This window comes from Ovis aries, chromosome 21, assembly GCF_016772045.2.
Source record: "Ovis aries strain OAR_USU_Benz2616 breed Rambouillet chromosome 21, ARS-UI_Ramb_v3.0, whole genome shotgun sequence".
NCBI classification, from domain to species: Eukaryota; Metazoa; Chordata; class Mammalia; order Artiodactyla; family Bovidae; genus Ovis; species Ovis aries.
The window spans coordinates 40,741,567-40,754,069 of record NC_056074.1 but is presented as its reverse complement, the minus strand read 5'-3'; the positions used below and the strand labels follow the sequence as shown (position 1 = coordinate 40,754,069).

Genomic DNA, 12,503 nt, shown 5'->3' with positions numbered 1-12,503 from the left:
ACCCCGCCCGCGACGCGCAGGCGCAAACGTTCCCGACTGGGGCCTCGACGCATTGCTTCTCGGAACTTGTAGTCCCCGTACGTTTTCCAACTCACTCCCGCCGCGCAGGCGTAGACCGGAGAGCCCGAATCTCCTAGCCCACGCCTCCATCGCCGCGCATTGCCTTCTGGAGCTTGTAGTTCGCCCCCCAGACGCACCTGGGCTTAAGGACCGCGCTCTGCAGCCTCACCGCGTCCCGGCTCAATTTAGTGCTGGGATTGGCGTTTCACACCTGACAGAGGCATTCATCCTTATACTCCCCGCTTCCGGGTATATTAGTAAAAGTTCACTTATCAAGGGTTTTTGGTGTGCTGGCACTCCTAACTCCCAGCCACAACCCCAGGAAGAAGGTGTCACCCACATTTTATAGGTGAAAAACTCGAGTCTCAGTAACTCGCCCAAGGTCAAATAGGTTGGTCAGGGATAAAACTCAAAATCCATGATCTATAGAATCTCAGAGATGAAGGTTGTTAGAAAAAACTCCTGAATCTGTGGGGCCCCCAAACAATTCCGGGATAGAAGCCTACTGGGCTCCAGCTGCGCGGAACCAGATGTGAACCACACACACACACACTCTCTCTCTCTCTCTCTCATACTCGCAGCCTCTCCCGACCCCACTCCCAACCTAGAGACGTAGAGACACTAGGAGCTCTCGGCCTCCGCCCAAAACAAGCCCGGCTCAGAGTCAAACCGTCTTTATTTCTACAGCAACATTTGAAAATAGAGCGCGACCGCCTCATTTCCCAACTGGGGCAGCCCCTCCTGCCACTGGGGGCCATCACTGCCCGTCTCAAGAAGCTGCAGACGCGGGAGGAGGCGTGGTAGGATGGCTCTGTGGGCGGTGCCCGGGGCGGGGTCAGGCCGAGCCTGGGCGGGGCGGGCGGGTCGGGCAGGGCAGTGCATAAGACCCGGCTGCAGGGCAGGGCCCGGCGGGGAGAGGACGGGTATAGGGCAGGCTTTCCGTCCTGGGAAACGGGGCGATGGCGGGTCCGGGCGCACCCCTAAGAGGCCGGGAGGAACGCGAGAAGGCCCAGGGAACCCTTTGGGGAGGCGCCGCCCCTGAGATGTGGAACCAGGGAGATACCACCGCGCGGAATAGGGTTGATTAAGGCCTGGGCGGTACCACTAGAGAAGGGTGGGGTGAGGGGAGGCTGGATAGTACCAAGGACGGAGGGGAGGGGTGTGGCCAATAACTTATTTCTCTATATACAGAAGCAACAGCCGGGGGAAGGCTGGGTGCTGAAGGGACCGCAGGTGCTTAGTGTTCTTGGATCGCGGGTCTGCGGAGAGCGGGCCACTGAGTCTCTCTACCTTGGAGACCCTGCCCAACCCCTCTGCTGGCCCTGAACCTAGGGAAGAGAGGCCCTGCTGGAAGGAATAAATAAGGGGGAGAGCTGGAGCGGGCGGGCCCAGCCTCCAGGGCTCAGTCTAAGATGATAAAGGGAGAAGGTTACCCTGAGATTGAACAGAAAAGATAGGGGTCCTTGGAAGAGACAGGAGGGCAAGCAGCAGGCCCATGCGCAGGGCTGGGGTGGGGACAGTGCCGGTGGAGGCTCTGGCGAATGGCTGCCCCTTCAGGATTAGCCCACGAGGGAGTTTCTTCGGGAGAGGTCCATGGAGCTGGAGCTGAGGGTGCGGCTGTCAGAGAGGCCTGTGCCTCCAGGCTGTGGGCAGAGGGGCAGGTGGCTCAGCCTTTGCTGCTGCCAGGCTGTGCTTCCCTGGCCGCAAGGGGCCTGGTCAGCCAGAGCCCCTGGTGCCCTGACACTCCCACCCACCTCCACAGTCACTGTGTTTGCCGCTGGCCACTCATAGGCAGCACCCAGCTTTCCCTCACGTTTCCCCAGGGTCCAGCCAGGCCTGGGATGAAGACAAGACCGGAAGTGTTGCGGGATGAACAGACAGGCTTGAGCAGCTTGGCAGGTACTCATGCAGGCCCGAGGCTGGGGCCTTAGCTGCCAGGTGCTGACCACTACCTACCCGTACCTGGACTGGCTCTTCCACGCTCTTGTTGAGGAAGTTGAGGGAACTGGCCCGCTTCATCCTGAGGGGAAAGGGCAGTCAGGATTTGCCCACAGAGGAACTCAGGGAGGACAGGGAAGGGTCGGTGAAAGGCAGGCTGATGCAGGGGCGGAATGGGGCTTGAGTGAGACAGAGTTCACCCTGGGTCCAGAGTTCAGCTGGGGTTGGTAGGTTGTTGGGTGGGTTCTTGAGAGACTCACCAGGGTGGAGGGCTTACCTGGGGTTTGGCGGCTCCTGGGGGCTACCCCCCTGCAGCTTCTTCACCAGCATCTCACTGCTGCGCCTCAGGGCATCCCGAAGCTTCCCGAAGGAGCCACTGCGCCGCAAGGAGCCGCTGCCATCCTGCAGGGAGGCCGACAGGTTCGTCTCTGCCTCACTGGCTACACAGCCCCCTGGGCCAGCCAGCTGCTGGACTCACCCCACTCCACTCGGCGGCAGGCCCTGCCTCCTCGAGGTCAGCCTCAGACCGAGCCCCTGCACCCCCGGGCGTGTCTCGGCTGCCACGGCGGTCTCCACGCCCACTGCCGCCATCCTTCAGGAGCTCCACCACCTTGGTCTGGCTTGCGGGGTCCAGGCCCTGAGCAGGGGCAGGGCATGTCAGGTGAGCAAGGGGCCCCAATTGGATCACACATCGGGCCACACGGGCCCTTGCCCACACCCCTTGTGTCTGTCGCCCTACCTGCTTGCGGCTGCGGCTGGCACAGTCCTCCAGCGTGTGCGCGGCTTCCAGCTTGCCCTGGCGCCGGTACAGGGCCCCCAAGCTGCGCAGGGTGGTGTTGACTGTGGGGCTGCGGACGGGGAGCAGGGCGGTCTCTGACTCCGTGCACCCAGGAATCAGGGCCCACCCTGACACCCAGCCCCCACTGGCCCTGAGGAGCCTCCAGCCAACCAAAACGGAACCCCTCTGGCGGGCAGGGCCCTGGTGGAGGTCTGTCTGGGTTCACCTCTATCTTGGGGGATCCCCTCAGGGCCCTAAGTGGGATGTTGCCCCCCAGGACTGAAAGCTGGGAACCCCGGGAGCGAGATCATCAGGTTTTCCCTGGAGGACAGAGCCTTTCTGGGACAGGTGGGCTGTGACCTGGGCCTGGAAAGATGAGCTGACAGAGACAAAGTGTGTGTTCCGAGGCTGAGCAGTATGGTGTGTGGAGCCTGGCCTTGGCACGCACCCATGATGCCGCCCCCCTCCTGCCTCTCTGTGCTCCTCACCTGTCTACTTTACAGGCCTTGTACCAGCTGCCATATTCCCCATAGGGGGTGCTGTCCCGGCGCTTATCCTGGGGGAGAGATACGTGGGAGGTGAGAGAAGGGCCCCCAGCATACTGCCCGCCTTGCCCTCTCTCCACAGATACCTGCCCCGGCCCTGCCCCATGGGGCTACCTTGCTCTCCTCCCGCTCCTCTGCGTGCATCCAGATGGGCTTGTTGTCCCCTGCCGAGGGAGAAGGACAGCCTCTCATGTAGGCCTCTCCTGGGTGGGCTGGACACAGGACTGGGGTTTTGGGGTTTTGGGTGGGGGCAGTCAGGGGCACTCAAGAAGAACCAGGGTTGGCCTTCGTTGGATGAATGAACGGACAAGAAACAGACCCCAAACATGACTGACCCTCTCCTGGAATAGAGGAATCTGGCCCAGGCCTGTGCTTGAGGAGCTTATGCCTGGGGGGTCTCGGTGAGCAGACCCTTGCAGACTTCAGGACCCTGGCCCGAGATGGTGCTAGGCCTGAGCAATGGGCTGGGTTGAAGGGGTCCGAGAGCAGGAAGTAATTGACTGTCAGGAGCCAGGAAGGTGGCTTCCCAGAGGGGAAGACATTTGGGCTGGGCCCTCCCACTGAGCATGTGTTGCCCAGTAGAGCAAGGGGTAGAAGCTCAAAGCTGAGGACACAGGTGTGCACAGGGAGGGCATTGCATGGATCCAGCCCCCTGGAGGCTGTGCCAGTGGGGGGGCGTGTGCTCACATGTGCACATACATGGCTGCGGACCAGCCAGACACCTGGCGCGAGGCCTGCCCAGCCGAGGTGTCTGCCGTGGATGCTGGTGGCTGAGCTGGCCTGCGCTGGGTGAGCCCCCGGCAGCCCTGCTCACCGCTGACAGAGCCGAACTCCTTCTCGTGAGCGCGGGTGAGGATCTCCTTGTACAGGGCCTCTGCATCCTGGTACTTGCCCTGCTTCAGGTAGCAGGAGGCCTGGAGGGGCAGGGCCCAGAGGTGAGCAAGATGGAAGGAATTGAGTCTTTTCCCCTCCTCCCCCCTCCTCCAGGCCCCCTCCGCCCCAGGACACCAGGTTGTTCTTGGTCTTGGCCACGTTGGGGTCGTCAGGCCCAAGGCGTGTGGCATAGATCTCCAGCGCGCGCCGGTAGTAGTATTCCACCTCCTCGGCTTTGCCCTGGTTCTGGCACAGTAGGGCCAGGTTGCTCAGCTGCTTGGCCACGTCTGGATGAAACTTGCCCAGGACCTAGCACCAGAGGAACCAGTGGCTGGGCTCGGGGCCAGCCTAGGGGCACCCCCAGCCCACCTGGCCGGCCCTGCGCTGCCTACTCCCACCTTCTCCCGGATCTCCAGCGCCCGCTTGCACAGGGGCTCAGCCTCCTTGTACTTGCCCCGCTTGCCATACAGGACTGCCAGGTTATTCAGTGTTGCAGCCACCTAGAGGAGGGGAGAACAGAGGCTCCGTGACCTGGGCCCTGCTGGGACCTGGGACCTACAGAGGGGCGGGGAGGAAGCCTCACTCACAGCTGGGTGGTCCTTGCCCAGAGTCTTCTCGCGGATGGCCAGGGCATCATTGAGCAGGTGGGCAGCCTCCTTGTACTTGTTCTGGTCCCTAGGGGCAGGTGCGAGCTGATGAATGGTATCCTCCAGCCCAAGGCCCTCCTCCCCAGATCCCTGGGGTCACTCCTTCTGCCTGTTCTGATGAGTGAGCACGATGGGGGTATGACCCAGGGCACTGAGAAACATGGTCAGCCCCTGCCCTCCGGCTTGGCGGGCTCTGGGCAGGAAGCACATGCAGTGCTGGGGTATGAGCCAGACACCCCCCATGCCCTGCCCTCACTGCCTCGTGCCCAGTGTTCCTTGTGGTCTATTCCCCAGGGCCTCTGCTCCTGCTGCTCTTTCTGCCAACAAAACTTCCAATCCCCTTACGTTTTGGGCAAACTCCACTTTCACCAGAGGCCCGCCTCAAGCCTTGGTGTTGGAGAGGCTGTGCCCAGCGCGCTTGTATGTTGCCCCCTCCCCAGTCTTGTCCAAGCCCATTTCCCGCACTAGACTGAGGCATGATGTGTAGCCCAGGCCCTGCTGTGGGCTCAGCCCTCTCTGGGGACAAGATCCTTCTGTCACCCAGCTTGCTGCCTAGTGGAGCCCGAGTCCTGGCCCACTGCAGGCACCAGTGCTTTGTCATCCCCAGGAAGAGTGCTCCCACAGGTGACCGTGGTCGGGGGGGTGCCTCACCGGTAGACCAGCGCCAGGATGTTCAGCATGGTGGCCACGTCCGGGTGGTCGTGGCCCGATGTCTTCTCCAGGTCCTCCAGGGCCTGCTTGCAGAGGGGCACGGCCACCTCATAACGGCCCTGGGAGGCGTACTGGATCACCAGGTTGTGCAGGGTGCGCAGCCGGGCCGGGATTTCATAGCCCCCGTGCTGGGCGGCCACATCGCCTCCTCCAGGGCTGGGGGCTGCAAAGCCAAGGAGGGGAGGCCAGATGTACCCCCTGAGCTGGGGGGCAGCTTTGACTGATCACACCCGTGGCCCTGGGCAAGTCACTGTCACCCTCTCTCACTTTCCGCATCTATAGAGAGGGTCCAGGCAAGCCACAGAAAGAGAGGGTGGAGGCCCAGCTCTGGTACTTCAAGCCATGTGGCCCAGAGCAAGCCGCCTCGCTCCCGAGAGGAGCGGCCGCCACCTCATCTGCAGAAGGGAGGCTCTGATTGGCACAGGAAACATGAGCAAGGCCAGCACTGGCCCGGGGCTCCAGCCTGGGGTTCAGTGCTGCGCGTGCGTCCTCCTTTAACCCTCGGGGGAGGCTCGGAGAAGAAAAGAAACTCTACCAGCGGTCACAGACCAAAGAGTGCAAGTCAGGGCTCGCACCCAGGCCGGGCGGCTCCAGGGCTCTGAATTGTGATGCCTGCTCCTCACGGAACTTGAGGGGATGAGAGAAGCAACAGGTAAAGCCAGCCTTTTAAGTGCTCATGCTGGGATGTTATGATCAGAAACGAGGCAGGGAAGCACCTGGTGGTCACTCAGTCAGACCTCGTTTCCTGTGACCTCTGGGTCCCAGGGACTGGTTCACCCAGTCTTCTTTTCCCACCCCCAAAGCCAGCCGCCCCTCTGCACCTGGGTTCTGCTCCTCCTCGCTGGGGAACAGGTCATCCAGAGAGTCTTTGGGGACATCCCCCTTGTCCTCCTGGGGAGGGAGACAGGATGAGCGTCAGGGAATGTGGGCAGCCCAGGGGTCAGCAGGCTGGGTGGGAACTGCGCTTGTTCCCTGGCACCTCCCCTGGTCCTGGACCTGCCCCCCACCCCCCGCAGTGGCCTTGCAATGGCTACACCGGGGCTTACGTTGGGGGGGGTGTCCTCATCCAACTTGCGGATCTGGCTCATGAACAGCAAGTGCTGCTTCTCCTCTTCGAGCTGGGCCACGGCCTGCTCGCTGCGCTGCAGCTTCTGCTGCGTCCCCGCCAGCTCCTCGCGCAGCCACTGGTTCTCCTGCACCAAGCGCCGCACCTGGGCCCGCAGTTTCTGCTTCTCCGACTCCACGGCCCCCAGATGGCTTGAGAGCGCCAAGATCACCTGTGGCAGACAGCCAGAATGGAGGTCAAAGCCCTATCCACCCGCCCCCACACCATGCCCAGCCTGGGCCTCCTGGGGCCCAGAAAAGAGCCAGGCCTGGAGGAGCTGCCAGCCTGAGGGTCCCAAGTTCTCTCATTGACAGAGTTTTGCCCCAGGGCCCCAAACAGACCACACACAGCCTGAGACCTGAACCCAGGAGGCTTGGGGATCCCCAGCTCCTTCCTTTTGCAGTAGGGACCCCTGGGCTCCCAGGCTGGCTCTGCTAGACTCTGAAAGAACCCATCATCCCCTTTCCTGGGGCCTCCAGCTAGCCCTCCGCATAGACGTCCAGTTGTTCTGATCATGAAGAGCGCTGACTGGGGTGCTGCCCGTTCTCCAAGCTGGCCGCTCTCTTCCTGTCTCTCTGAGGAGTTGTACTCAAGCCCTGTAGCCAGAGCCACTAAACCACTGCCCCTGGCCCAGGGCTAGCACTTTTCCAAAGATTCCTGAGAGATGGCTGAAAGGATACCAAGAGACCCCATCCTGACTTCTGCCCAGGGGCCACCTGCAGCTCCCAGGGAGAGGAGTATGTGTCCTAAACCCCTGGTTTTCTGGGGAACCAGAGAGGCAGGGAAGGGGATGCAGGGGCCTCAGCTCCCATCCCTCTTCCCCAACTCCCTGACTCCTTTCCTGAGCTTCCAGGCTCTTCCTGCCTTGAGGCCTTGCTAGGTGCTACCCTTTCTCCATTCCTCATGGTCAGAGTCATTTCTGCAGTGAAGCCTCTTCCCTCTTATGCTCTCGGCCCCAGGAAAGCAGGGTATCTCACCCACCCCCCCACACACCATTCTGTTGCCCACCTGTACCTGCCCTGGGAAGGTGCCCCGGTATGTTCATCTCTGTACCTAGCAGTCAACTGGCCAAGGAGTGAATGACCAACACATTGCCCTTCCAGAGGGCTGGGCAGTCTAGAACCATGTGCTTTCTAGTTGATGAGCAAACACCCAAGTGACACGTGTTTTCAAATTCCCTAAACAGCCTGGACATATATACAGCATATGGTGTGATCCTTCTTTTAAAAACAAGGAAACCAAGATAATACCACCTGCCCAGGGCTCACGGAGCCAGGCAGTGTCTCAGCCAGGATCTGAGTGGGCCAAGACTCTTTTCCCAAGAGTCTAACTCCTCGTGCACCCCAGTGCCTCCCAGATATCTCCATCTGCATGTCATCCTAGCAGCCCCAGCTCCTTAAGAGGACCCAAACAGAACTCCTGATCCATCACACTCTCTTCTCCTTTTTTTAAAAAACTTATTTATTTTTATATTTTTTATCTCTTGGCTGCTGCACACAGCGCGTGGGATCTTAGTTCCTCGACCAGAGATTGAACCCACGCCCCCTGCACTGAGAGTGCAGACTCTTAACCGCTGGAACACCAGGGAAGTCCCCTCCTCTTAATTTGCTCAAACCACAGACCTTCTCCCTCTCCTTTAGTCCATCCCCAGGCCCTGCTCAACCTACCTCCAGAATGTCTAGAACTCACCCCCTTCTTACTAGCTTCATGGCCACCCCTTTACTCCAAGTTGCCATTTCTCATTTGAATTCCAGTAGTGGCTTCCTAACACCTGCTACCTCCTTCTACCCTGACCCATCCTCATTCACTCTCCACACCTCAGCCAGAGAGTTTTTTAAAGCCTAAGCCAGGCCATGTGCTGTGACTGCTTAAACCCTCCAAAGGCTTCTTGACTTCCTAAGAATAAAACCCAGACTAATAAGGCCCCTGTCTTCTCCATAGACCTCTTCTGCCCCTCTCTTTCCTCATGAAGCTTCAGTCAGACAAGTCTTCTCTCAGTTCTCCCACCACGAGATCTTTTCTACCACAGGACCTTTGCACACACAATCTCTCATTCTCCTTTTTTGTTCTGTCACTCAGATCTTGATTTAAATGTCATTCCTTCAGAAGTGTAGCTTGACCAATAGATGAGACCTCCTGCCATACCTTTTTTTTGAGAACTCACCGTAACGTTGAATAAATATATGTGTTTCTGACTCTTCTCTTACTAGACTTGGCAGGGATCTTGTCTGTCTTGTTGGACCTGTATCCCTGGCACCTAACACATTTCCTGGCACACAGTAGGCACTTGATAACTTACCTGTTAACAAATGAATAAAAGAATAAATGAGGGGAGGGGTCCTTAAGGACTTCCTTTTTGTTTCCCTAGGCCATGCAGTCTCTGCTAGGTAGCAGAGAAGTCAGATAATCAGCCCTCCTGGGCTCAACCCATCCATTTTTTCAATAGATATCTACCAGATCCTACCATAAGGCTCCAAGGCACAGATTCTTCCTTCCATGCTGATTCTGTTACTACACTGCCAGGATTCCTCTGCAAGGCTCCATCCCTCCCGTGACCTCCCTCCTCAGCACCCCGGACCAGCCTACCTGGGCCTCGCCCAGCCCCAGCTCGATGGCCTCGAGGGAACGGCGCAGGAGGACACAGCGCTCCTGTGAGCCCGGCTCTGCCTCACTAGCTTCATGAGCGACCAGGGGAGCGAGAAGGGCACGATGCTCCCCGCGCAGGGTCTCTAGCCCTTGGATGACGGCCTTGGTGCCCAACACGATCTCATCCTGGCTCAGCTTCTCCTCCCGAGGAAGCACCATCGTGGCCATGGCTGTACCTCCTGTGAAGGCGAGAGGGCGGGCAGGGGGTGCCGGGCCTGGGGCCAAGCCGCTGTCCGCCCCAGATTAGGTAAACACCTAGGGCCCCCCGGACGCCTGGGTCCCCCGGGAGCCCGGTCCCCCAGATAGCAGCCCGCACCGTGCTCGCGCTCGGCCTACAGGGGGCGCGCTCTGCTCGTCTCGGCCCGGGAGACGCAATGCGGTGCGACCCGCGAGGCTGGACCCGGATTCGGCCCAGACCACTGGCTCAAGGCCGGCTTAGGCAACCCGGTCTCGGGGCTTCCCCAGAGGCTCCCTTAGAACAGGAGGCGCCAGAGGACGATCCTACTGGGATAGTGAGGGGTTTACTCCCGTGCGGAGACACCAGCCCCTCTCAGAGATCCGGTCCCAGCTCCCTCGGACAGCGCCCCCTCCCCAACAGGCAGGCCGAGCCACAGAGCCCTCCTCCTGGGGAGGCCGACCCTGGGAAGACGCTCCCGCTAAGGAGCTGAGATCGCGGGGTTCCTCGTCCCCTCCCCCCCAGGCCGCGCCCACGACGACCCCTCCCCGTAGGCCAGCATGACATCCTGCGGACCCCTCCTCCCCTGAAAGCTCCCGACCCCGGTCATCCAGAACCGCGCCCCCTCCCCGCGGGCCGGCCTGGTCCTCTCACGAGCCGCGCCCCAGACAACCCCTCCCCTAAGGCCGACCCCGAGCTCCCTTCCCCCAGCCCGATCGGCCCGCGCGGACCTCAGTCTCCCGCTCAGGCCCGCCTCGCGCTCCGGCTCCGGCTCCGGCTCCGGCTCCGGTGCCGCTTCACCCGGACCAGCCGCCGTGAGCTGGTCCCGCCGCCTCCATCCCGCCGGCCTTCCCAGCAGTCCCTGCGCTGCCTTAAAGGTGAAGCCGGCACCTTGGCGGCGTCGGAGGGGGCGAAACATTCCTTTAGGCCGGCAGGCTGCCTTAAAGGAGCACGCCTGCGGGGCCCACTCCAGGCCAGGGGGAGGGGCAGGGGGCGTAGCTGTTGGCGACGGGGCGTGGTCACCGAGGCGTGGGGCGTGGGCTAGACCCGCTAGTGTCCCCGCTGCCGCCGCCGCCGCCGACGCCACCTCCCAAGCTCCTGCGGCCTCGTAGTCCTCCGTTGTAACCAGCCCCGAGACCGCGGGAGTGTGGACTGGCTGGGGAGGATGTGTACCTGAACGTACCTTATTCTGCGGCCAGAGAGGACGGCGGGAGAAACTGAGGCCCGGAGGCCCAGGGAGAAGTCTCGGCCTCCTCAGAGTCCAGATCGGGACATTTGACATTTATTGGCATGGAATGAGGCGGAGTGCCACTTTCTGAGCGCTTACTGAGTGCCGCGCGCTTGGATGCCTTAAGTGCATTTAACGCTTACAAAGACCGAATAAAGTGGGCACTGCTATTATCCCAGTGTCACAGGTAATAACCCTACACTCATTTGTCTCTAATCGGTGGTTATGCCCCACCCAATTCCTTTGGAGCTTTCCTTGTCCCATGAGGTGGTTCCCGGCATCTTAGGGCTGCTTCTTGGGAGGAAGGAACAGAGGCTTCCGGCCATGAAAGAGAAAAAGGTGACAAGGGGCAGCCGGGCATTGGCAGAAACACTCTTGACCCTGTGGGTGAGCACCACCACGAATGCTGTGGACTGGACGATCAGGACAAGGTGATGTCATTCAGGGCTCAGGTGCGACGTCATCTCAGAGAGCCCTCCCCTGATTCCCCGCACCCTTATGTAGAGCAGCCCTCCAGCCCATCTCATGCACCCATCAGGCAAGATCTGCATGTCTTGTTCATTCCCAGAGAAACTCCTGGCCACCACATGGCAACACTCAGTGAATGTTAGTTTTTAAGAAGGGCGCACCTGTTGGCCCAGGTTTAGGCCTGGCACTCTGCAGCCCTGCGTTGCTGGCCACCCTGGCCTTGCCTCCACTGCTTTTAGGTCGCCATCTCTAGAAGAGTTCCCTCTGAGAGACAGTACCTGCCCAGCAACGCCTGGCACTGGTACCCAGGCATCTAGGGTGTTCCTCTTGAGTGGGGGGCGCTCAGACTCTACCAGGTTCAGTGTCCTGATGGATAAACCCTGTGAGCATCATCTCTGGCAGATGTCCTGATGCCTCCCAGCTTAAGTATGTTCGGTGGCAGGAAGGTCAGTACAGTCTGCAGTGAGCTCTAAAGGTCAGCAAGGTTTTCCTTCCACAGTCACTGTGGACACTGCTGCCCACACCAAACTGAAGCTCTGCCCAAAGGAAGGACAGCTGCTCCCTTTTGCCAAAAAGATGTTCCGGTGCCTGGCCAGACAATCCAGGACCCTTCACCCTCTCCTCCCCCCTCTCCCCTCTGGATATCTCTTTTTCTGGATGTGGCTTAGCATGTCCATCCAGACACTGCTCAGAATATGGGACTCAGTCCAGGGCGTAGGCATCCAGACCGGGAGGGAGATGTGAAGAGAGCAGAGGGCCAGTCCACTCCCAAGGAGCGCACCACCTGTCCACCGTGAAGCTGAAAGTCAGGCTGGCTTCGACAGCCGCTGGACCGTGTCTGTTCAGGGTGAGCTCGTCAATTAAAACCCTAGATTGCACGCATCCTGGTTTTAGCCAGCCAGGTTCTTCTCCCCCATCCTGTGCTTCAGTGAGTGATTTCCCCCCAGAGATTTTTAAAGGGAATTGATACATTCAGATGATGTGACATTCGAAAGGCAGGTACAAGATGCAATGAAACGTGACTCTCTCACTGACCACCTGCAAGTCTTGCAGGTCCCCTCCCCAGGAGCACCCGCTGTTATGTTTCTTGTGTCCATTGATTGCGTGGTTTGCCTCAGTGCAGAGCTTGTGTTTATCCTTGTGGGTTTCGTAGGGTCAGTTTTCCTCCAGGGCCCTGCAGGTTGGTGTCTTTTGCATTCAGAGTCTTTAGCCAGCACATCGACCCTACCTCCCGGGGTCGCACTGGCTGTGGTGTGACAAGCCTGCCTCTCTGCAGAGAGACTCCCATCAGACCATGGCTGTACTCCCAGCTGGCTGGCAAATTCACAG

The 12,503-nt window shown here is 60.0% G+C and overlaps 1 protein-coding gene across 3 annotated transcripts; it reads right to left on the bottom strand.

Moving 5' to 3' along the window:
* Positions 1-718: 718 nt before the first annotated feature.
* KLC2 (kinesin light chain 2) lies at positions 719-10,421 on the bottom strand. Of its 3 annotated transcripts, none has more exons than XM_027960027.3 (16): positions 10,210-10,421; positions 9,244-9,532; positions 6,599-6,829; positions 6,374-6,443; positions 5,493-5,715; positions 4,782-4,869; positions 4,593-4,694; positions 4,330-4,503; positions 4,136-4,235; positions 3,436-3,485; positions 3,265-3,332; positions 2,738-2,846; positions 2,477-2,635; positions 2,276-2,400; positions 2,017-2,080; positions 719-1,703 (listed from the first exon to the last, which is right to left on the bottom strand). In XM_027960027.3, the coding sequence occupies exons 1-16, from the start codon at positions 10,395-10,397 to the stop codon at positions 1,620-1,622; spliced, it is 2,124 nt and encodes a 707-aa protein (XP_027815828.1). In that variant the 5' UTR covers positions 10,398-10,421; the 3' UTR covers positions 719-1,619. The 3 variants fall into 3 exon arrangements, with proteins under 3 accessions (XP_027815828.1, XP_027815829.1, XP_027815831.1); XM_027960028.3 differs by having other exon boundaries at positions 2,023-2,080; XM_027960030.3 differs by having other exon boundaries at positions 9,244-9,482.
* Positions 10,422-12,503: the final 2,082 nt, after the last annotated feature.

What these genes read in the sequence shown, in the direction of transcription:
- KLC2 (XM_027960027.3), bottom strand. Translation starts at nt 10,397, where the DNA reads ATGTTTCGCCCCCTCCGACGCCGCCAAGGTGCCGGCTTCACCTTTAAG. An exon ending in ATCCTGGCGCTGGTCTACCG is followed by an intron (nt 4,870 to 5,492) that starts GTGAGGCACCCC and finishes ACCTGCCCCTAG; the next exon opens with GGACCAGAACAAGTACAAGG. An exon ending in TGGGCAAGGACCACCCAGCT is followed by an intron (nt 4,695 to 4,781) that starts GTGAGTGAGGCT and finishes CCCCTCCTCTAG; the next exon opens with GTGGCTGCAACACTGAATAA.